At 35.7% G+C, this 26,118-nt stretch overlaps 1 protein-coding gene across 1 annotated transcript in view; it reads right to left on the bottom strand.

The window, feature by feature from the left end:
* The window catches only part of LOC141422675 (uncharacterized), a 96,913-nt gene extending 84,418 nt beyond the window's left edge, over positions 1-12,495 (bottom strand). Inside the window, exons 1-3 of the mRNA XM_074072115.1 lie at positions 12,396-12,495; positions 5,400-5,435; positions 3,057-3,177 (exon numbers count right to left, since the gene is read on the bottom strand). Of these exons, the coding sequence (XP_073928216.1) occupies positions 3,057-3,177; positions 5,400-5,435; positions 12,396-12,495 (257 nt within the window). The remainder of the gene's footprint in view (positions 1-3,056; positions 3,178-5,399; positions 5,436-12,395) is intronic.
* Between the last annotated feature and the right edge of the window lie 13,623 nt (positions 12,496-26,118).

Genomic DNA, 26,118 nt, shown 5'->3' with positions numbered 1-26,118 from the left:
CTGGGAGTATTCAACTCTTATCAATTCTATAAACAGATCTGTTATTTTCTCTCACAAGTCTTTCCACCTCCAGAATTCATTTTATCATCCAAGAGATGTTACTTAATAAATTCAGACTAAAATATCATCTCTAAACATTTAATGTCCTTCCTGAGCAAATACACTACTTACATATTCTACATCATCTAAATCTAGTTTCATAAGTAAATACAGTACTTTATCTAGTAGATATGTTCCTCAAAAGTATACCTAAAAATAAAATCATATTTTCCAGTAGAATGGCATTGTCAGTTCAAAAATTATGTTTTCATTTTTATTGAACTTTGATTGGCAGTAGTTTTACATTTTTGTTGCTGTGTCATCTCTCAATTAATTAATTAAACATAAAGTCAGCATAAAAGTATTGGAGGAACATCTACTTAAATAAGTCTTCTAATGATTCATTCTTTCTTTTAATGAATGACACATTATTTAACCTTTGTATAATAATTATTTGCTAATCAGCCTACACACATCTGGTATGTAATGTGCCCCTTCTTTAAGGGTACTCAATTATTGTTTCATTTTTGCAACGATGACATTCAAATTGTTTTCCTTTTTTAAAGTTTTTTTCACTCTTACATGGCCAATATTGGAGTTGGCACTAACAGATTTTTCAAGAGCAAGGATGAAATGATGTGTGTGAGAAAAACATGTGATAGGGAAGTTTGACAAAGTGTTTCTACTAACCAGAGGCTGGAATTAGAAGCTGGTTATATGAGACACAGTTAAGAAGACATGACATTAAATATGCAGTGACATGCTGAAACTCTGTTCAAATAATAGATCATCATGAGCAAAGGCATAGGTGGTTATGGATTGCTATTTTACTATGCAAATTAAAATTAAAATATTTGAAGCTTTCCTAATCCAAATCAGAATAATACAGTCATGACTAGAAGAGGCAGGTGAGTGAGTGGGGATTTGTGTAGCTCCAATGTGAACTCCACCCATGTAACAATGGCAGAAAGAACCATAAAAAAGCAAGATGGTCCATTAGAGCAACACTTGGTATTTCAAAATCCAATAATCAAAGGCATTTTATTCCCTACATGAGGGCATATTCATTCATTCACCTTGAAATTCTATCAGCTTCTTGGAAAAACAAAAATCATGACACACATTTGTAGCTACACCAAGATGATATAACTAAGTCATTTCTTTCAATGATAAATGGTGGAAAAGAAAAGGCAAATTTTATTTGGGGGAGAAAAAAGCAATTCATCTCAAAATATAGGTAAGAACAGGTCACTTTTATGGACCATCTAGAAAAAAACTCCTATAAAGAAATGGAGCCCATTAATTAAAAAGAAAGCTTTGCTTCCTACTGGGTACTGATTTATTATCAGCACAGAGTGAGAAGTGGGGCTTGGATTCCTAGCACTACTTCCCGTGTCTCACCAGGAGATTCTGCATCTGCCATCCAGGTACTGGCTTGGGCTGCACTTGTTTTATTTATAAGATCCAATGAGATTGTAGCCAAGTTTATATGACTTCAGGAAGAAGGGTCTCTTAATCCCGTGGCACACAACACTTGGATGTGTCTTCTTCAGCAGATAAGATCAGCTCAAAATTTGGTGTTTTCTTTTTTTTGTGTGTCTACATCCTAGAAGCCAGAGTAAGGCAAGGAGCTTACTCATAATACTTCTATAATTTATTTGAATTTATACAAGAGTTAGTAACCAGAGTCTATTACATTATTGTAGGATAATATCACTAGCTGATAATGGGAACAGTGAGTTGGTATGAATTTTTGTTGGCCCTCAATCAACCATTCCGCCAGTGTGAGTGATCAGTGTCACTAAGATAAATGACTTCTCTGATGCCTCATCCCTCCACTTGGCTGAATTATGACATTTAGAAAGCCTGAAAGTAGCTACATGGTTGATAGTTTGTGCTAATGTTCAATGCTTCCATTGCTGAAATACTTGGAGACCTCTACTTTCTAATCAGCACCAACTGTACCAGGCCTGGGAATAAGCTGATTAAGTCTAGAGGAAAAAAAGAAGCTATAATCATTCTCAGGAAGCTGGTGTGACTAGCAAGTAACTAAACAGGTAACACTGACCCTTCTAAGCAACAAATGCTATTTAAGCAGTACTTCTATCTGGGCTATTCCACTCTGTTAACCACAACATGGCCTTGAAAAGATGAAAATCAGGTACTGTCTGAGCAGTACCTGAATCCATTACATGGCCAGGAGAACATAGTAGATAGTAATTGTAAGCCTGGTTCTCTAAAATATCCAAATGAACATATTGATGGAAAAACTTCCTGCTTTGGATTCATGTATAAGAAAACAACCCTAAGTTCTAGACTGAATATTGTGCCTCCCCCTATAAAATTCACGTGTTAAAATGAATCCCCAATGTGATTATATTTGGAAGTGAGGTCTTTGGGAGGTAATTATGTTGTAAGGGTGGAGCCCTCATGAATGGGATTAGTGCCTTCATAAGAGATCAGAGAGGTAGGCCTCTCCTTCTGCGATATGAGTATACAACAGAAGTTAGAAGTCTGCATCTTGGAAGAGGATTCCACCAGAACCCAACCATCCTGGCACCCTGTTCTGAGACTCTCAGTTTCACCTAGTCTATGATAGTTTGTTACTGCAGCTCCAATGGGCCAAGGTTCCTTGTATGCACCTGTCCATTTGCTTTTGAGACACCATAGGTCTACACATAGGAGAACTGCAGCTGCTAACCTTTTCCAAGAGTAGAGTAAGACTTGTGATCTGGCTCTGAAACCTCTTCCAAAGTAGTTCAAAAAGCCAGGAGAATCAGAAGCCTCCATAAGCCACAAAATGTGTAAAGAGATTATTTACTCAAACTGAATACAGACCAGATTCAAAGGATCTAGTGAAAGTAAGCAAAGTTATATCAGATTCAGGTCCCACCTATATATACATGTGGAGAGAGGGAGCTATTGTCAGAAATGTGCCCTTATTTTCATCTTTACAATAAACCTGTAGGACAGTTCTTATTATCTACAGAAAAAGGAGGGGAGAAGAGTCATCTTACCCTATGAGTAAGGTGGAAGGTGTATAGCTAAGAGGCTGACCCAGAGCTATCTGCCTCCCAAGATTGATGTTTTCCATTAAGAGCTGTTGTTTCTCTCTCAAAGGCAAATTGTAAAAGAAGACTGACAGAATAATGGGAGCAAAGTTAATGGAAACATTAATTACTCTTCCCTTTGTTGCTCACACACATTCTCCACTCCACCTTTGTGACGAAGGTACGTTTTTACCCAGTCAGTACCCAAAAAAAACATTAAGGCCTCAAAAGGGGGAAATAATCTGAATTCATGAAGGAGTCACTGAAAAATTTGACACTCTGATTCCACTGCTAACTCTCTCTTTACCTCAGTTTTCCAATTAGTAAAAATGTACATTATCTCTTCTCCTATTTCAGTGCCAAAGAAGGAGCCAAGAAAGGAACTCATCATTCTTGATTTTCTTGTCCAAATGTTTTTTAACAAAACCATATTGTATTTATAAGCCCAAATAAAAGCTAAGATGGGGTAATCCTCAAAAGAGGAAGGAGAATGTGGGAAAGGCAGCCCATGCTCTCTTTCTCAAAAAAAAGGAACAATGATACCAATTCATTTGTAGGTAAAAGCCTAAAAGTCTGAGAATTATGTCTTTGATTGTTTAACTCTGCTTCCCACTTGAACTTGTCTACCCCTGACAATTTAGCACAGACAGCTCAAGAAAACACTAACCTAGAATGGAGAGCAAGGGCAGAACTGTGAAACCCATACAACTCAAGCCCTCCATTACACCATTTCCACTTAATAGAAAAAATTAATTAGCTTTGAATTTGCCTATTCTTTGGTCAAGAGTGATATGAGGCTATTCCTAATTTGCCCTCCTGCACCAGTCTGGAAGCATTTTACCCCAGAGGAACTGAGCACAGATTATGTCCACAGAAATGTCATTCTAGCAAGTTTCCTCAGTTGATCTAACTAAGCAGTGACTACAACAATCTAGAATTTTATTTTTTTAATTTTATTTTATTTTTACGATTACTTACATGTGTATGCATTATTTGGGCCACCTCCCTCTTCTCCCCACCACAATCTAGAATTTTAAAAATACAACAGTATAGAGACTTCTTATAGGCAGTATGTAATTTTTTAAAACATCTAATTTGTTCATCTATAAAATGGAAATATTAATATTGATATTATAAAATCATTGTAAGCATCAAATAAAATGATAGATAAGCATATAATATATATATGGATGTATGTTTGTGCCTATGTGTATATATAAATATGCATATATATTTATGTAAAATCCCCAGCATGAAAATTAGTGCCTCTCTGGAATTGTCCATTCCAGAGGCATCCAGAGATTCTGCCCTTTGGGAAATTAACATTTGAACTACTCTCACTTTAACAGTTTTCATAGCAGGTGGAGCTTGAGGCAACCATAAAAATTCCGTTTTTAATAACTCTCTACTTTTAGTGTCTGTCATTCCTGTTCATAGGACTTGTCACTTTTCTGCTCTCCAAACCCTGCTATCAAATCCATTCTCATATATTTCCTTGATGTATACTTGATGATGGAATTAGGAAATTTAAAAGCAGAGATGAATATAAGAATATAATCAAGGTTATCCCTCCTCTGGGCATTTAATTCCCAGTGCAGATCCACAGACTGACATTCTTGTGAACAGAATTTTGGTACTGGCCATTGAAATGTTGAAAAGCTCATATTTTTTATGTGGAGCACATAAGGGAAGAGTGGCGGGGTAATGGTGAGGGGCTTTGAGGTTTCTATCGTCACTCATAATCATTTCCTTAAAGTTATGGTTCATTGACCTTATGCTATAACTAAGAAATTTGCTTCAGTAAAGCCCATCAACTCTTTAACAACAGTAGATACACAGAGATCCTAAAAGACTACTTACCTATGTATGTAGATGTGCTAAATGAATTAGCATATGGTAGGTGGTCCCTGCTATTTGTTAAGAAAACTGAATGAATACATGTCTTAAAAATTATTAAACTGAGAGAGAAAGATTAAAAAGAAAACAATTCTCTACCCATGGAGGATGAGAAATAATTTTCTTAGACCAAATGAGATTTACTGAGTCAAAATATATAAAATCAATTAGACAGAAACAGCTTTCCACAAAAATCAAAATCATCCCCCAAAAGATGTAATGAATGTTTCCATATTTGAGTCATTTCAAACTATACTAAGCAATCTAAAATATGTAATTATAAAGCCCAGTAAAAATAAAAATCTATGTTCTGAGGAAATATTCTGTGCTCCTGATTTGAATCCAAGATGGACCAGCATTCAGAGCAGTTTTCAGTCTCCTTAAACCTCAGTCTCCATATCTGATAGCACTTACCTGTCTCCAAGACCATCAGGAAGCTAATGAGCCCGTCTGCAAAACACATAAAGACCTTTACATGAAAAGTATACAGTAGGCTAAGAAATTCACCCTGGCATTTATTTCAAGTGGAAAGTTCCTTCAATTATTATAGGAAAAAATTCCACAAATGACTCACCAGGTTTTGCCCTTTGTAAATTTTAATATCAAAAGATCTTTTAGCTTTTAAATATAAATCTAATTATAGATAAAGCTTGTAGAAAATTCAGATGTAGATATAAGGTCAATGACTCTGGTAATGGCCAAACTTGGACACAGGCATATATTGTCCAGAATATCTATATAAGGGGGGATTACCTGCTTATGCTCTGCAATGGTTTCAGGCAGACACCAGGGCTTACATGACAGCATAAATAGTCACCAGTCTCCTCCAGAGTCCATGAATGATATTTCAAGAAGCACTCACTCAGATATTCCAAAGCAGATGAACTTGATTAACTCTGTCATTTGTATTCTAAATCTATTTGACTGATGGGAACCAATCTTGTCTTTAAAAGAATATTATTATGAGAAGACTTAGTCTTCTCTAAGTCTTCTTTGACTTCACATTGGAAAAAAAATATACTGTCATTCTATTCTCTCCTTCTGAGCCTATTTTTCTGAAAAGAAAAGTCATAAATCTTCCCAGCATATGTACAGGGAAAATATAGCTTCGTTACATTCAACATTAAGGACAAGAGGGTTTCTAATTAACCTTTTTCTATTTATATTGTATGAGAGGATACAAAAAATATTCTTGAAGTTTTTTTCAAAGGATATGATTTTCTACAAAAAAGCATGATTGAATAAAATTTTATTAATGGTAAAAGGTAGTAATATAATGGAAAAAAAAAGCTAAAATGAAGGTCCTGAATCACAAGAGTTGGATTCTATTTCTGTCACAGCTCAATCATGTGATTTTGGTCAAGTTACAATATTACTCAGCATATTTGAACTCTCCCACTTAGCAGGATTGTTAAGAAGATTAAATAAGATAATGCATTTGAAAGCAGTAGAAAAGTGTAACATAAAAATTTTAAATAAAACATTACAGATATCATTGATACTGCTAAAAACGAAATCACCTATTAAATAATTATGATTCTGTCTTAATATATGAGAAAATTTTATTCAATTCTCTCTTTAAAAGGGGGGCACTTGAACTACATTCGTCCTCATTGTATCTTACTTTCGTGTGGTTCAATATTTTGCTTTTGTCTTATTTTTACCCTCAAATTTGGCATTATTGTTCTACTTAGCCAATGTTCATCTACGTTAATTTACAGTTTGCTAAGCGATTTGATGGAGATTCCATTTTTTTCCTCAGATCTTCCCTAGGAAATCATTTTGCTTTTGATTCATGTTCATCACCTAGAGCAGTGATTATCCTACAGCAGTAGCACTGGATGCCCAGAACAGAGTGATCACTACAACTTGCTGACACCAACACAGAGTTCGTTCCTTAAGTCTGGGGTGGCACCCTCGGTGTTTCATTTCTTATGTATTCCCAGGTGATGTTCAGGAAACTAAACTATGAGAATCACTAAAATACCCTTGAATGAGAATGCTGGTCATAAACTCAGTTTTTAACTTGTCTAAAAATGACTTGCTATGTCCTTGAGGAATAGTTAAGATGGATACACAAATTTAGGTTGATCAAGTTTGGATTGGTTTTCTTTGCTTTTTCTCCCTGTCAGAAGAAAGTATTATTCCATATCCACTGGTATTGTTGAAAAGTCTAATAACCATTTGTTTCTTTGTGGGTAAATTTCTCTCTCTTCTTTGACAGATTTAAAGATCTTTTCTTTGATAATTTGTAATTTTCTCTCTCTCTCTCTCAGCTTCATCTCTCTCCATCTCTCTCCCTGTCTCTCTCCCCACCTCCACTACCCTTCCCTTCTTCCCCTCTATCCCTCTCCTCCTGTTTTTCCCTCCCCTCCCCTCTCCTCTCCTCTCCTTTCTTGGGTATTCTTTCTTTATCCTGTGATTTCACGTCACAAGTCAAAAGAATTCTCTGCCATTGTCTTTTCATATATTGCTTTGCCTCTATTCCTTCTCTTCTTATTTAGGAGATATTTTCTATTTCTTTGTCTCTTTGGGCAACTTTCTAAATCTGTCTCCTAACTGCTTGCTACCCAAAGTGTGGGCATCACCTGAGGGCTTAGGATTCAGAACTGAATGTGCATTTAACAAGCTTCTGAGGTGATTCCAGATACGTTCAAGGTTGAGGAGAACAGCATTAATTCCTAATTCTCTCTTCAAGTGTGTCAGGTCTGCCATTTAACTCATTAATATTAATACTGCAAGAAAGTGTTAACCGATATACTATTGGTTCTTTTTTCAAACTTTCTTCATCCTATTTATATCTCCTTTCCCTTTTTCCATATTTTTTCTCCATTTTTACTTTTTATACAATTTAAAAATCTATGTTAGCAGTGTAATTCTAGTGTCTGACATTCTTGGGAGTCATAATGGCTCATTTGCTTATACTTTCAGTGACTTTGTGAATGAGTACTTAACTGATGTCGATTTGTGGGATTGGACACACAAGCTTGTTCACCTGTGTGAATTCAGTTCTGCCAAGTACACCCTGCACCCCATTCCAAATGAGATCCACTTGAGATTATTTTCTTGTCTTGAGAGTTTAATAAATACCCAAAGAAGTTAATCTCTGAACTTGTGTGAGGAGCTTTTACTTGATTGAAATTCTTTGGGATGGACAAGTATCTCTGTCATCTCACTTTGTCTGGAGGCAATTTTTTTTTAACCAGCCCCTCATCCTTAGGGGACCTAGCTTTATGCAGTTGTCTCATTTCTAACTTCCCAACATGCAAATCCCCCAAATCTCATCAGCTGGACTTAGCAGGTGGCAATGCCAATACACTATCTGCCCCCATCTACAGGGTATGTTTTGAAACTGAGACTCTTGGTAGAACCCTGAAGCTGCAGAAAGTATTGAAACTTCTATAAACTGCATTTTTACTTGTACATATATACCTATGCTGAAGTTAATTTATAAATTAGCCATTGTTAGTAATAATAACCAATAATAAAATAGAATAATTATAAGAGCATATTGTAATAAAAGAGACTTCACCATACTTCTTAGGTTGGGATTTTTTTTTCTGAAATTTTCCATTTAGTACTTTCAGACATTGGTGTACCACAGGTAACCACTGAAAGTGAAACCAGGGAGCATGTGGAACTACACTATCTTTAAGTTCCTCATGCTGACAGACATGGTGTTCAGGGCATCTGTAGCTTTCATTGTCATTGTAGGCTTTAACTCATTCAATTTTTGCCCTAGGATTTATCTTTCTTTTTCTGAACTCAGCTTCACTGGAAAAAAAAAAAAAAAAAGAAGAAGGGAGAAGTGGAGAAAGAGCCAATGAAAAATAGGGGAAAAAGAAAAAGACAATGAAGGAGATTGATAAGGTAAAAGACTGGGGAAGAAGAAGGTGAGGAATATAGAAGGAGAAAGAATAGGAGAAGGGAGTATTCATCCAGCATCATTTATGTTGCAGCAGCTAGGTGTTCTAATGTTTATATGTAGCCATATAATTCCTACAGGATCTAGAGTTTACTTCTGTTATTAGACCACATGCTTTTCTACTTTTGAATATTTGTTCATGTATGCTGGGAGCTGACTTCCCCTATTTAATACCCTCCACTACTGTTTTACCTGATTTATAGATTCTTTCAGACAGATATATAAGAAAAGACCAGAACAGCAGTAGCTTTATGAACAATTATATTTCATTAGTTCTCAGGACAGGATTATTGTCTGGAAATAAACCATCTGGTTGACCAATGATGTGAGGTCACATGGACTTGCCCAAGCCACTGAACATCTAGAGAAGTTCTATCTGCTGACACCAGTGTCCCAAGCAAGAAAGACACAAATAAGTGAACACTTACTCATCCTGCTTGTTCTTGGCCCCTCCAGCAGGTTTCCTTTCTAGCTTGTACATCACAATATTTTCACCATTGTATTCCTGGTTTGGGAGAAAATAAAGATATGGCCCAGAGAGCATGGGCCACTATGACTGACTTACACCAAGCACGCATAGTCTTACCTTCCCTGCCATGTGGTTATTTCCTCATACTCATACTTCTTAGGCATTAGAAGTGGGAATTGCTTACAAAGGCACATTGTTGCTGGCATGGTGGCTCAGGCCTATAATCCCAGCTATGCAGGAGGAGGAGATGGAAGAATCTCATTTCAAGGCCATCCCAGACAAAATAATTATTGAGACCCTATCTCAATAAACAAAATGGATATGGTGGTATATGCCTATTATACCAGCTATGTGGGAGGCATAAGTAAGAGGATCACAATCAGAGGCAAAAAAGTGTAAAACCCCACCTGAAGATTAAACTAAAGCAAAAAAGGGATGGGGGCATGGCTGAAGTGGTAGAGTGCATGCCTAGCAAGTACAAGGTCCTGAGTTCAAATCCCAGCACTGCCAAAGGAAAAAAAAGAAGAAAAAGCGAAAGAAGGATGCATTGTCAAGCAGAAGACATGTCTTCTTCACCCAGGAAGCCCATTTCAGTCCTAGGTAAAATGTTACTATCTCAAAATATGCAAAGTGTGATTGGTTCAGGGGATTTTATTCTCACCCAGTGTAACCTCCCACTTTAAGTATTTGTGCAATGTCTATCTTCCCTGCTGTATTGTAACTCTCTGAGAGTAAATGTCATGACTACTTTTTTAATACTTAATTCATATAATACTTAATCAACAAACTGTATTTGTTGAAAAAAAAGTAACATCAAATGAAGAAAACAAAATAGTTTAGAATAAAATCAATGTTTCTATTTCCAAACCATCTTGAGAATTAGATGGTCTACTATACACGTCCATCTGGAGATGTTACTATAGTTCTAAGATAAAACTCATATAGTAGAGTACCAATTCATGATGAGGTTAGCTTTTAAATTACAAGCCACAATCAAACAAAGGCAAAAGCACCATCTCTCAAGGAAGACTGACATGGCTCTGAGGGCGTACAAGGAAATTGTTCACATAGCATAGTATCATAAGCATTTATTGAATACATGAAGTTATAGGTTAGGATGTGGTCAGGTCCACAGGGCAAACCAAAGAAAAATAACTGCATTGTCCCAAAGGAAGTATTCTAAATTCTTCATGCCTTCTAATTATGCCTGTCTAGAAATAGCTACCATTGGATCTAAAATACTCATTTAAATCTTAATTATGTATTTACTAAGTCCCACATTGTAACATGGATATTCCTTGTTTTTCATTTGGACACAAGCAATACATTCCCCATTAAACAATTAGAGATGCAAACCACTGTAGTTAAACTGCTTCTAGGCAAATAAATACCTAAAGACAACCTGTCAATTTTGGAGATGTGTATTTAACTGTGAATGTTGCCTTCTATTACTGGAAACCACTTAAGGGTTCTCTAAAGTGGTCACTTAAGGAGAGGGTACTTCCTCTTAGAGATAGTCTGCAAATTCCTAACTTCTCAAGGTTGTCTTGAAAGACTTGGACCAGACATCTAGTATTTTGCTGTATATGGTGTAGGGCATAAGAGATGGGTAATTTATTTTTGACCTGACCTTGGAAGTAGAAACATCAGGAAGAGTAGGTAGCATTTATTCAAAATGACTAATATAATCTAGTTTTCTTTCTATCATAGATTCATGAGATTTTTTTTTATTTAATCGATTTATGTGCCAGCATTGTTTCAGGTTTTGGGCCTAAAGAGATTAAAGAAAGACTTGAGGATCATCATTCTCTAGTGAGAAAGAAAGACAACTTAATAGATTATAACAGAGTATAAGGGACATACGCAGAGATGTGCACATAAGAACGGGATAGCAGAAAGAAGCAAGTATAGCATGCAAGTAGGATAAAAGAAAGAATTTTGTTACCTTCCAGTTCTTCAAAATGTTCCTTCTATGGAAAGCCTGTCCTGAGTCATGGCTAAGAGATGAGTGAGGACCATTTTTGGCTTGCCAGGTAAAGATGCTGAGGTTGCACAGGGCTCAAGTATATGACATTTAGGGAAGCCATTCCCATCTTGGCTGTATCCTGACAGGTGTGGGAGATGAGCCCGACTGTACTCAGGTGTGTCTCAAGTCACTTGTTTCCTGAGCTTTCACTTGAGAAGACTAATTCCTCTCATTAGGTAAGACTCAGAACCTAGTATTGTCATTATTAGTAGTTGTAGCAGTGGTACTGGGCATTGAACCCAGGGCCTGCCTGTGCTAAGCGGTCTACCAATTGGGCCACACCTCTAGTCCTTTTGTTTTTGTTTTATTTTTGAAACAGGGTCTCAATAACTTTGTTCTGCCTGAAAGCTGGGGAAGAGGGGTGTGGTGGGTATGGCTGGGGCATGGGAGGTGGCTCAAACAATGTGTACACATGTGAATAAATGTAAAGATGATAAAATAAAAAATAACTTTGTCTGGGTGGCCTCAAACTTGTGATTCTCATGTCTCCATATCCTAAGCAGCTGGGATTACAAACATCCACTACTATGCCCAACTCTAATATGGCTCTTCACCTGGGGCAAGCTTGCCCCTTCTCTCCCTAGATCTCCATGCAGTGCCTCTCTATCACTACTGGCTTCTAGAGGATCTTGGGAATGTCTGGCAGACAGGTGCACAGGTACATGTGGGTCCAGCTAATACCACTGCCTGCTAGGTCTCAGGCATCTTTCCCCCTCCCCCCCCCCGGAGTATAATTATACAAGTTATGCTAACATTTTTTTAACCATATAGATCAGGTGACATAATTCTCAGGAAAGGCAACCGTCATCCCCTTTCACTTTCACAAAAACGAAACAAGTCAAATCACATCAATGTTTGTCCTTGTCCTTTTGTTATGAACATTGAAAAACACTGGAGATCTGTTGACAGAGAATTCCAGCTCCTCTCCACGGTGCACTTGTGCTGTTCCTGTGCAAAACTCCTTTGATCTGCAGATGCAGCTGCTCTTACCAGAGCCCGGCAGTGTGAGGAATTCCTGGTCAGCCCAAATGTTCCCTCTTGGGAAGCCCCGTGATTCCCGCTTACAGCCCACCAGCTTCTGTGGCTTCATAGCTGCCCACAGCTCTGTTGAAAACTGGACTGCCCTGGGCCTTCCCAGCACTCACTCACTCACCTCCCATCTGGCTGCTGCTGGGCTGAAGTTCACTAAAATACAAAAAACCCCAGCAACTCTCACTCTTCCTTGCTTTTTATCCCTCTAAAGGTGAGTTAAACTAACACGGGTAAAAATGTGAATTTTGTTTTACAAGCAACTTTCTGGAATATTTGATTTCTGTCTCCCCAGTAACTTCCTGTAACTCAGTAAAATTCTTAAAACAACAACAAAGGAACCAAAGGGTTCAATTTTTATTAATCCCCTAAAAGCACATAATAAAAGGTCAGGAACAGATGACCTTTGCCACCTGAAGCGAGAATAATTTTAACGGTTCAGATGATTCCCTCATGCCAGATCCTGGCTGGATCCTGAAGGATTAGAAATCCCAAAGCCATAAAAACAGTGCAGCATTGGGAAATGAGAGAAAGAATAATATTATCTGCAACCTGGATTTGGAAGACCTTAAACCACCTTGCTTCTCTGGTTTCAAGATGGCTATTGCTACAGGAGCCTGCCTGCAAGAGCAAAACTATTTGAAAAATTATCCCTTTAAGGTACAATTGATTTAGCCATAAATAAATCCTAGAAGGAACATTCTGCTCTTTGCCAGGATGGCCAGCGTGCCTGACGGACATGTTCTTTCACACAGCGATATTTGATAGGACCCAGCATCGGCTGGAAAAATGCAATTTGCTCAGTGAAGCATTTCCATCCCTTCCCCTGATTACTTGCTGCTCTCTTTACAAATGCACCAACCCCTCGCCACTCAGCATCCATCAGGAGTTATCTTATGCCCATAGCAAATATTTATCAGATTGGTGATAGTTTTTATTATTTAAAAAACATATCAAATAGCCGTGTCAGTTCAATTATAGAAATTATGTCTTTCTCCCAGGAAATTCCTAATTAAGTAATTAGAAGGATGACAAGGCTCACTGGGACTTTGCTAAATAGCAAAGAAGTATCACTCTTTTATTCAGTGAACCTTTTCCCCTGATATTCCTACTATGATACAAAGTTGAGCTGAATCACCAAGGTTTCAGCTGAAAGGTCATTTGTGCTCATTGGCATTATTACTTCTGGTGAGTTCGGTTTTCATCAAGAGCATTAAAATGAACAGCCCCCAGGTTTTCTATAAACACTAAGAAGCAGTAAGAAGAAGTGTCTTTTGGCCTGACCTCTGAGTGGACCAGGGACAGAGCAAATTTCTTTTTCTGCCAGTCTGCCTCTGTTCCTGTTCTTCCGGTCACCGCTGCTTTCTTTCCTTAGATTCAAGTTCTTTTTAAAGTATGCATCCTATAGGGAAGTGAAAGGCTATTCTTAAGTCCACATAAGTGGAGTGTATTTGGTTCCTTGAAATAGACAACAGGAGCAAAAGATTATCATTTCGTTACAGTCAAATTCAATCTTGTCTATACATCTAAGTGCATGATAAACATAATTCTTTATTGCTTAAACAAACAAACAAAAAAAACCCCAGAATCATGACAAAGCCCTTGAAAATGTGAATTAATAATTATCTATGAGGGGCATTGTGAATAGAACAGAGATCTAAAGGTACACGCTCACTAAATGTACCCCATGCAATCATCAGAAATCAAACACACAGAGTAAACAATTTCCATTGCTATCTTCTGCTAGGGAAGAGAATGAGTTTGGGTTTGTGATGTGAAAGAGACTGATCTAAATTCAAAGATGTAAACTCTACTACCGATTTCCTCCACTTCTATAATAGCCTCTCCCACTATTCAAAGAAAGGAAAAGAAAAGAAATGGAAGAGGGAGGACCAAGGAGGGGAGAAAAAGGGAGAAGAAAAAGGAAAGGGGGTGTGTACTCATTTGCTGGGCTGCTAAAGAAAGAAATACAACTGTGACTCGCAGCACGGCATGGCACGGAATGGCACAGCTATATTATCTCCCATAAAAGGTAGATGTGTGAAACCAAGGTGGTGGCAGGGCAGGTTCTTTTTGAGGGCTGTGAGGGAAGGATTGCTCCAGATCCAGATCTCTCTCTCTCTCTCTCTCTCTCTCTCTCTCTCTCAATCCTTATCTTCCATCTATGGACTTCTTTCTTTTGAAACTCCACCTCCAGATCTTACTCCCTTTGTTTTCATAAGGAGACCAGTCCTATTGGATTAGGGCTCACCCCAATGACTTTATCTTAACTGATTACATCTGTTGTGACCTATCTCCAGATATAGTCATTTTGAGATCCTGGAGGTTAGAAGTTCAGTATATGAATGAGGGGAGAACTATTCAACCCATAACACTTGGATTGGTAAAAATCCTTAAGTTCCCACTCAGCTCCAAATTATGTGAGTTTTTCTCTTATTAATTTAGAAAGTCCAACTAAAATTTTTTTTGAAGCTAAAAACCATGGGTAGGTTTGACCAAATTCTATTAATTACTCATAATCATGAAATTACCCAGTAAATGCCTCTACTCTTTCCTGTTCTTTTATTTATTTATTTATTTAAAATTTTTTTATTAGGATATATTTGCTGTACAGGGGCAATTGATTCATGTGACAATTCCAAAAAGCCTTACATTGTACATTGGTTAGATCATTCCTACCATCTCTCCCCTTCTACCCCCTCCTGCCTCTCTTAAACCATTTGCTTTAAGTCCATCAACCATATTAACTCAATTTAATCTTGTTCTCCCCTGCCGTTCTCTTTTAAAGAGTCTACCAGATTCACTGTCTGGCACTACCACTTTTGGGTGGCTCTGGAGCACTTGTAACAAGTGGCTGCAACCACAGCCTTTCTCTGCTACCTAATGTCCAAGGTGACAGTCCACCCCAGCTGCTCTGAAAGACCCAGGACTTCTTTGTATTTTATTTATTCTTTACAAGTGTTGAATCCTTTCCCTAGATGTTTTTATTGTGTGAGCATTTAGAAAAAAAAAAAAAACTAGAAGTTCTGAAACAGGATTGCAAAGATGATTCAGCATTGTATGATAGTGACATTCAGCTTTATATTTGGAACTACTTGTCTCAATCAAAGCTTGATGCAGTAGATGCTTTTGCGATATTCATACATCACATCAAGCATTTGCAAAGTACCCTCCGTATGCATCTAGCTGGGTATTCTCCATTGTTAATATGGTCAGAGAGGGAAGTTTTCCCTTCTGGCAAATGTACTGGATAGTTGGGGTAAGAATTAACTTAGAACTAACCTTTGGTCCACTTCACATGAGCCAAAAATGCATCTGTGCTAGAACATTGAAACATCTTATTTCAAGAGAGATTTTTGGTAATTATTAAAAGGATTTATTGGCCAGAGGCAGTGGCTCACATCTGTAATCCTAGCTACTCAGGAGGCAAAGATCAGGAAGATCAAAGTTCAATGCCAGCCTAGGCAAAAACTTTCACAGACCCCCATCTCAAGCAATGAATATGTATGATGACATATGCCTATCATCCCAGCTACATGACGAAGCACAAATAAGAAGAAAATCATCCAAGCTGGTCTAGGCACAAAGCAACCCCTATCTCAAAAGATCACCAAACCAAAAAGGGCTGAAGGTATGGTTCAAATGTTAGAGTGTCTGCCTAGCAAGTATTAGATCCTAAGTTCAAACCCCAGTATTACATAAAACAGCAACAACAACAACAAAAAGATTTATCTTTAAATGGTAGTGTACCTAAATTGGTCAACAAGAAAAATAAGGTTTCCTTGTATAGGCTGAGCCAAAGATTCAAAAATCATCAAGCTATATTGATTTTGTTCAGTCTAGAGCAAAAAGCTAAGGAAGCAATACATGTAGCCTGCAGGCATTTTGAATGCTCACTTTTCCTTAACTTGGGAAATAGCTTTTACTCCATCAGATAGGAAAGTTACATTGACCCAGTAAGAACTGGATATTCATTTTACTTTTAGATGAGAAATGAAGCACCAAGACATTTCATTACAGTGCTGAGTCCTAGACTCATTCCTAACCTGAACTCTCCGATTGCTTTCTCCTTAAGCACAACGCCTAATGGATAGACATTGCTCTTTCTGTAGAAAACACCTCAGGTCCTCAGTGACACCTGGCCTAAGGGTGGCCATTACTGAGGGACACTTTTGAGGTCCTTGAGAAAGAAACTATTTACCCTCATGACAAATGAATCAGTAACTTTTAAATCTATGGGTATTGCTATTAGGGTTGGAGTACACAACAGATTGCTAAATAATTCCTTTAGTGCTGAAAAAAGCTAAAAAACAGAGAGGCTTGTATCATGCTCTGCTGTTGCATAAGGAGCTGTAACTATGAATACCACATAGAGGACCTTCTTTAAAAGAATAAATAAGTATTCACACATTGCATAGTGCTAAGACATTTGAGTGCTGAAGATGTGTGGGCCAAATGTAGAAAGAAAATGAGCTATATATCATTACAAAAACAGTCATTTATGAAATCATTTGAATGAAGGTAAATTTATTTTTTTATTACCAATTGAAGTCTCCAGAGAAATGATCTTTCAGTTATTCTTAAAATGCCAAAAAAAAAGTAAAAAAAACCTACCTGATTGTCACCTCCATTTACGAAATAATTTGGTTTTGAAATGATTATATTATTTCATAATTTAATAATTATGGAAGCTTTGAATCTGTTATTTAAAAGACTTTAGCAATCTTATTCTGTCATTTTATATGTAATTCAATGGATTAATTTACATTTTAATTTAAGTATAACATAAATATACAAAAGTGTTTAACAAAATGAATTATGAGCTTTTTGAGCTTTTTTTATTGTTGTACTAGAGGTACATTGTGACATTTACAAAAGTTCTTACAATACATCATAGTTGAATTCACCCCTCCCTTATTCTCTTTATCCTTGTTCCCCCCAATCCTGGAATAGTTTCAACAGGTCTCATTTTTCCATTTTCATACATGAGTACTTAGTATTTCCACCATATTCACCATCCTACTCCCTTTCTTTATCAAATCTCCTTTTTTGAGATTTGAAAGTAATATGTTTTAAATAGAGATAAATTAGTGAAAAATTATAGTCAAGCATCTTATTGTTTAAAAACTTATTTTTTAAGAAACAGAAACAGAAGTCGGGATAATGGTTATCTTGACAAAGAAGAAAAAAGCAGTTGACAAAAAGGAAGGTAATGATGTTAGTAAAAGAGATTCTCTTTGCATGTTTTAAAAACTTTTTGCAATCAATGAATTTTTATTAAGCCCATATTAAATGGGACAGAGCTATGAAATATCCCTTTTCTATCTGTGTACAATTCACAGCAGCCATCCAGGATCATGGTCTTGCTGTTTGTCCTCACCTGAGTACGCCCTGTGTTTTACTTGTTTTCTAAAATTATGCAACACTCAATAGTATGGTAGTAGGCTTGTTCAAAAGTTTGAGACTTCTTAGAAAGTGGTAGATGGCACAGTGATAAGTCACAGCTAACAGACACTTTGCTTCATTTTAAAGATAACTGTCATAGACTCATTGTTTTCAGTGGAGGTACTGATCTGGTTTGTCGTCTCACTGGCTTCATCCATAAAGCAGGAGGTGGTCATATTGACATAAGCAGAGAATTCAAAAGTGTGTGTGACCCCTTGTACACATCCGTGGTCATCTCTGAGTTTGCAGTCTGCTGTGGGTCAGTGGTTGTAACTCCGTCTGTGGTTACCTCTAGAGCATGGTTAAGTCCACTTCAGAGGTGATCCCCACATCTGCTGTTAATTCTGGCTCACCAGTTGACTCTCACTCACTGGTTGAGTCTAGAGGAGCTGGGGGTAGTGTTAAGAAAGCCACAGTCAGGGCACAAAAGGCAGAGAGGATCAGGATTTTGAGGACCATGTTGCCCACTGGGAGTGGAGGGCAGGAGGCAGTAGGTTGGCAGTTGGAAGGCAGGAACCACGTTTTTAAATATTATACAAATGGATTGTCTGGATTCTTTTGCTCAATATTATAGCCATCTGATTTATTTATATTGCTGCATTTAGCAATAGTTTATTCTGATTTTAGATAGTCTTGTCTTATAGAATGTATTTACCTATTATTTATTTATTCTACAGTTGATAAACATTAGATTCTTCTCTTCATGACTATTAAAAAGAATTGTGGAAAAGAAAAATGTGAATTATTGGGCATATAGTTTTATACATATATATTTCTGTTGCATATATCTGGATTAGAAGTGTTTATTGTGGAGAATACATACACACAGTTTTAGTAGAAAATACCAGTACTCCAAAATTGATGTATTACACCTCTACTTGGTTTAGTTCTTTATTAGACTTAAGGAACGCAGATAAAGCCATATTTAGAGGCAAATATACAGTTATGGTATATCAGAGTAAAAGATAAGTAGAAAATTAATTTTCTAAGTATTCATTTCAAAAAATAAGAAAATTAAGCTACATGTTAATCCCAAAGAAAATGAATGAAGGCAATAAGCAGGAAAATGTTGTCAAAGAAAAAAAGAAAATGCAACACAAGGAGTCAACAAAGTATGAAGTTCATAAGATCAATGGAGGAAACAGAGAGGCCCCAGTAAAAAGAAGAAAAAGAAAGTCCTTACTACAGATCCTATGTTCATTAAAAAGATAATAATACTGTAAATAACTGTATACCAATACATTAAAATCATCAATATAATGTGAAAGATTTAAGAAAAAACACAACTTAGTAGAGGCAATGAAAGAAAATATGAATAGTCTAATATCTACTCTCTATGACTAATACTCAGAATTTTATAAATAGCATGTCAACACTACTTTCTCTACTTCTACTTGTTAACGAAGCTTTATAAGAGAATATAATGTGACTCTCCCTTCCTTCCTTCCTTCCTTCTTCTTTCTTTCTTTCTGCTTTTCTTTCTTTCTGTCCTTCTTTCTCTTCTTTTCTGTTTTGTTTCCAGTTATTAGCAGTGTCTGAGCTAATAGCCTTCAATTAAATTCTCTTTATATCAAAATGAATTAAATTAAACATGCTCAAAGGTGCTCAAATGTTATGGAAAGTATTTAAGAATTTCTGCCACGATAGAAATTATATACTATCCAGGACTTTCTAAAACTAACTTTATTAGTAAATATTATATTTCTCCAAAATATAATAAAGACAAGTCCCTAAAATAGAAATTCTACAGCATTATTCATGTAGAAGAGAGTAGGTAATTGTTCTAATGGCTTTTACAATTTCTTTTGGACCTAAATTTTCCATCTTTCACCAGAAAATTTTGGATTTCTAAGCTGATGCCTTTAAAATACAGGTTTTTCTATTACATTTCACTGAGATTTACCTAAGATCTACTAGGCACTAGTCAAAAACTCTATTGAATTTCACTGTACCCAGAATCTTTCATAAATTGGGATGTGAGTACCCTGAGAATCAACCAGTAGCCTTAAATACCTCTATGATACTTTTTTACTCTCCTTCTGTTTGGTTTTTGAAGGGACTTATTTCTATGTGTAAATCAATTACATTTGTTTTAGTCCAGGTGGAATAAGAGAGAAGATTAACTAAGAATAATAAAAACTTTTCAAATGTAAGCCTTAACCATTCAAATTCATAGGCCAACTTTTTTGTACTATCTTTTGACCCATGAAAACAATCACATCTACAAACAAAGAAGTATTTTATCATATTTAGGAAATACATGTAATTCTTGATGTTGTGATCAGAAGTGGGAAATGTTAGAATGCTCAATGTATTATAATTTCGGGAGGGGTGATGTCAAAAATGCAAATACAATTTGTAATGTTGTATTAATTGGCAAATGGTTTTAATATGGTAAGCACCTATAAATTTATAGTTTTTTAAATTCATATACAATTATAATGAAAACACACATATGTTAACTTATTAATTACTGATGCGATGTATAAAAATCACAGTGGCAAAATGCTCATGCGTACTTTCTTTAGAAAAATTAGCAATTGGATGCTCTTAAAGGGACACAGTCAGTGCCGATCTCTTTGGCCCTGAACAAAAATTCAGTATTAGTTTCCAAATGATCACATTATTTTTCTCAAGAAAAATCTCTAGGAATTGCTATGTTGGTTTTAATATTGCGAGTGGCTGCAACTTTTCTCTCCGATAGTCATTATTCTATTTCATGATGCTCTTAACGTAATCTTGGCAGTAGAAAAGTCTTCCAGGTGCACCTGCAGAGCACAGATGGCGTTCAGCTCCTCTGCTCAGGGTAGGTCTCAGCTCTCAGCATGTTACTTTCCCTTTCCTGGGAGCAGAGTACCAGGTGTTTCCCCGGCTTTGTGTACATTCCATACATTCCTCAAGCCCTTTTCCTTCCAAACTTCCACAAAACTATTCCTTATTCATTTTGTATTGATAACATTTATTATTTTTTACAATAATTAGGTGACCCTGAGAAAAGTCGCTTAGGAGTAATGACCTAAAGGGTGTGATGTTGCTCAAAGGACAGCACTAACTGGAATGGCAATGGACAAATTACCCTGTAGCTGAGAAGATTATAGAAAACTTTTCAAAGGGAAAATACCAATGAATTTACTGTTCCCTGTTAATCTTCTTCTCAGTAGTATTAAGGTGAGTTCATATCAAGTAATAACATCTTCTACTCAGCAAATTGTAAAAAGATATGAATTTGTTCATTCCAAAAAATAGAGATATACATTGTGAGCAAGTGAAAAAGAACCTCACCTTAATAAAGATAGGAAAATTAAAATTATGTATAAGTATTCAATCCATAAAAATAATCACACTCAACTTTGCTATATACTCACACACTGCTAGTAGTACTTTTAATTTGACATAATTATTTTAGAAAGCAGAGAATCAATGTAAAAATTTTTGATGTTTCTGCCATTTTTTCAAGATATCAAAGTTGTCAGGATGTATCTTTTAAAAAAATATACAAAATAAAGAGTATTACTAACATGCACCAAGGTTTTTCCAGTATAATTTAATTATAGCAACATTAAATAGGAAAAATTAAAAATTATGTATCTAATAAGAGAATAATTAAATCCATTGCAGGTCATCAACTTTATGGAATGAAAATAATTTATTAGTATACTGCAATAAATGGAACTATATTTATCAAATAATGTTACATAACCCAAGTTAGCTCCTTATCCTGATTATATCAGTGTGAACTTATTAAGTAAAATATGGATAAATTTAAAGTAGTCAGGGTATTAGAGGAATGTGATGATAGATTTTTCTTTTCCCTTCCATTGCTTTTATTATAATACTATTTAGTATTTTTAAATTCATGATAGTAAAATCAGTCTAAAATGCAATAATTTAATTCAGTACAAATCTTCCAGATCATCAGCTAAATTTCATAGTGTAGAGGTGAATAATGACCAACTTTTCACCATAACAGCACATGTAAAAAGCAGAGCTGTTCTTTAAGGAAAACTACCTGTCTCCTATCCCCATGATTTCGGTAATAATTTCATGTTAGGATGCCATCTTTGATAGTTAAACTGAAATAAAAAAGCTCTGGCAATGTGCACAATTTAAAATTCAATTTGGATTACCTTCTTGGGAAACTTCTCTATGGTCTTTCTTATTGACTCTGGCAACTTCCCAGATTTCAAAGTATCATCAAAAGCTCTAAGAAAAAAAAGTATGCATGTCAGGCATAACTTTGTCAAAATTAAGCTGAAACCCCATCTGGCTCAACTGTCTTATTGAATTTGTCACATTTTATAGGTAGTTGAGTTTCTTTCCTAATAATCAATTTCTCCAAAGGATGACAGGATTTACTTCATTGTATAAGCAATCCGCTGCAGTTGGTTATGTCGACATGACATCCACTTTCCCAAAATTTCAATGCTTATGTAAATCTCTGAATTTTTATTTTAGAATCTAATGCTTAATTCCCCAGTTGCCCTGAAGTTGATCTATCCTGCCTTTACGAACACCCAGTTCCAGTACATCTCACCCTGAGGTATTAAACAGCCTTTTAACTGATCTCCTCACTCATGGAATCTACTGTCCTCTTCAATCCGTCCTCATGGGAACCAGAAAGGAGTTCTCAAAACACAATTGGATGGTGTCACCATTACCATTGTCTCTGTGTTTTACCCTTTTCCAACACTTGACTCTTAAAAATTCTCAATGGCCTACTAACTTGGCCTTCTAGTTCATGTCTGATCTCACTTTCACTATCTCTGAAGTGTCACCTCATATGACTCTCCCATTGTTCTGGTGCTTTGCTCACACTGTCCTTTTATTTCCATAGTGATCATGATGTTCCCTTTCCTCCCTCTGTTGACCAACCCAGCATCATGGCTGCTATTCCTGCTACTCATACTTTGCCTGAACGTTGGTTCTTCTGCTACCCATTTCTCTGTTAACTCTACTTACCCTTCAGCTCTTGGCTCAAGGAAGCCTTGCCTGACCCTCCAAAATATATCTGGTCTACCACTGTACCTCTACTTTCCTCCATGCTTATCACCAGTTTACATATATGTGTACATATTTGATTAATGTCTTCTTCCTGGTAGCTCCTTAATCTCCAACAAAGCAGAGAGGACATTATATTTTCTTACTATTACATCCTCAGAATTCAACAGAACTCTGCTCATAGAGTAGGCCCTCCGTAAATGAATGAATGAATGAATGAATGAAAGCCAAGAAAATATTTTATTTTCTTCCTGTTCCTTTACCTTTCTGGTTTCTTTTCCTCTAATGGTAATAATGATGTTCTTGTTCTTCACCTAACACAAATTTTAAGGATCACCATGATCATAGCTAAAAGGATGAATATTGATACTGTTTGCTAATATGAAATGCTTGGTATCCATTAGACAGGCAGAAAACCCCCCACAAATTAGGTTAGTAGTATAAATCTCCTTATATATCTCACTAGCAAGCCAAAAATGGGCAGAGATAAAATATAAACATCTCATTTCACTACATCCCAAATACACAGTAGAAGTAGTGTAGTAAAGCAGAAAAAGCTCATTTACTTCTTAATTGTATGAATTCTTTGAAATCCAGTTTGTCTTGGTCATGGCATGACTAAAGCACACAGGAAAAACAAGCACAGTCCCTGTTTTCAAGGGATTTCCTTTTGTACATAGCTCCATAGTCTACCTATGGCACTAAATAGAGCTTCCAAAATTTGCTTACACTACAAAATTTCAAGCATGTTCTTTTTCTTCCAGTACATTCTATCACAAATTTATTTGGTTCTTATAAAGAGCCTGCTAACCTTTGTTTCCATGATGGAAGAATTGTTTTTTAAATATATCTATAATAAGTGCTTAATAAATGTGTGTTTAATGGATTTGTTTAATTATTTATATTGTTTCCATGATGGAGGAATTTTTTAATGTATCTATAGAAAGTGCCCAATAAATATATGTTGAATGGATTTATTTATTTATATTTTATGGTAACTTTAATTAATTAAGTAATTTTGCAGTACTTGGGTCTCATACCTACTAAGCAGGTGTTCTACTACTTGAGCCACTCCACCAGACTACTTCATGGTAACTTTAAAACAGAATTTTATTATCACTTTATTTTACCATCATAAGCATCTCCAAAGATCTCACAAGAAGAACAGTAGTGTGAAACTATGATGGAGGACAGATATTTCTCAATTATGCTAGGTTCCATTATGGTTATGAGAAACACATAGCCCACATTAGAATATCATACTTGAAGATCCATGACACTCATCATTACATAGCTTTCATCATACTCAAGATAACTTGCAATACTAGGAATGAGATTTGCAACTTCACACTGGAAGCAGATGGAAGCAAGAGTCCAAGCCATGAATCAGGTAAGAAATAGATCAAAGACCTTGGAAGTCTAAGAATGAGCAACTCTACTAAAAAGATCTTTCTTCAGCTATAAAATGGGGTAATAATAACTGTATTTTATTCAAAGGTTTTCATTAATATTAGAAATGTACTTTAATCTGATATTAAAAAGATGTTTAAAAAGATGTGATGGGAGTGTGGGTATGTGTTGTTTATTTTCAACAAATATTCATTCATAGCTTTTCAAGAAAGTGGCAATTCAAAAGGAATTTATCTTCAAAGCTTATGAAAAAAAGTGAGAAGAGGCTTGCATGATTATGTTTTTATATAATGTTCCTTGAGCTATTTATTAAGTCACGGAATTGAAGAAACATGATAACAGCTGGTACTAGCTAGGAATTACTGTACTTAATTAAAAATTAGATGTAGATACTGGCAGCTTTGGTTTCACAAGATACCTGTCCTACCCACTGAAGGGAATTTCAATTCCACTTAGTACAATCAGCACATCAATGCAAGAAGCAGGCTGTAAGCAGATACTCTGCAGGGAGGTAGGAGACCATCCACACATGACTAGGAAAATCAGCTGCAGTTATTTTTATTAAAATTATTTTTTAAATCATACAATTCAGTTGTGTTAATTTTGACTTACTATTAAAATATGTGTTCATTTTTATATTTAGAAAATTAGGGAAAGTATAGAAAATAAATGAAATTTGCCCCTACAACCAAAATAGTGCAACAAAATATTGTTAAAATGCTATTGCAACCCGTTTCCCATTTTTATCTATGCACATAGGCATATAGATACATCTTAATTCCCCTTGAAAAGTTGTCATGGTAATATATATTCAGTTTTAGGGAAACAATTAAATTTAGAATTGGATTTATGGATAGATTCCAGGTCAAGGTCATTTCTAAAGTACAATTCCATTAAATATTTTATGAAATGTTTCTAATAGTATATAATATTTAATTATACAGTCATGATATTTTAAGCCACTCCCTCACTTTAGATAAAAAGATGGGTTTTAGGGGTTTTTTGCTATTATAAATTGTAGCTCTCTCTAATTATTAAATTAAATATTCACAAGTGGATTTTTGATCAAGAATATTCTAGGACATTAGTGCTCTAATTCATAGTATATCACAGTGTCCATTTCATCACAAACTTAAATAATAAAAACTTGATCTCTTTGACAAATTAATGAAAAAGTATAAAATTTTCTATCATAATGTGTATTTTATTACTAATGATCAAAATTTTTTGTATTTACTGTGTTATCTTTTCATATATAATTTTCAATAGACATGTTAGTAATGTTTTTGATTGATCTCTAAGTACACAAGATATCAAATTATTTTCTAATAAGTTTTGAAATATTTCTTCAAATTTGGTTCAAGGTGGGTTTTTTGACATGCATCCATGAAATAGTTACTGAATGTTAGCTATGGGATACACAGAATCGTATTCTGTGTTCCAGTGATATAGAAATGAAAAAACATTGAAAAATCTGACCTTTGTGAAACTTGATAAAAACAGCCAAAGATCCTAGCCTTCATGAATCTTGTATTCTAGTTGTGGGGAAAGACAACAGATAAAAAATTAATTGATAACACGCTAGAAAGGGGTAAGTGCTGCAGGGACATATAACATGCTGTTGACAAAGGTTGCAATAAATATTTTTCTGGGAAGATGATATTTGAGCAAAAACTTGAAGGAGATGTGGGAGCAAGACAGACAGAAGAAACACAAATGCAGATGCTTATGGGTGAGATATGCTGGGCATGTTTAAGGAATAACAAAAAGTCAGTATGGCTGGAATCAATTAAGGCTGAGATTTCATCAGAGAGGTTATAAGGACTCAGAT

This window comes from Castor canadensis, chromosome 4, assembly GCF_047511655.1.
Source record: "Castor canadensis chromosome 4, mCasCan1.hap1v2, whole genome shotgun sequence".
Classification (NCBI taxonomy): Eukaryota; Metazoa; Chordata; class Mammalia; order Rodentia; family Castoridae; genus Castor; species Castor canadensis.
Note: the sequence above shows the minus strand (reverse complement) of the source record. Positions and strands in the feature narration are given on the sequence as shown.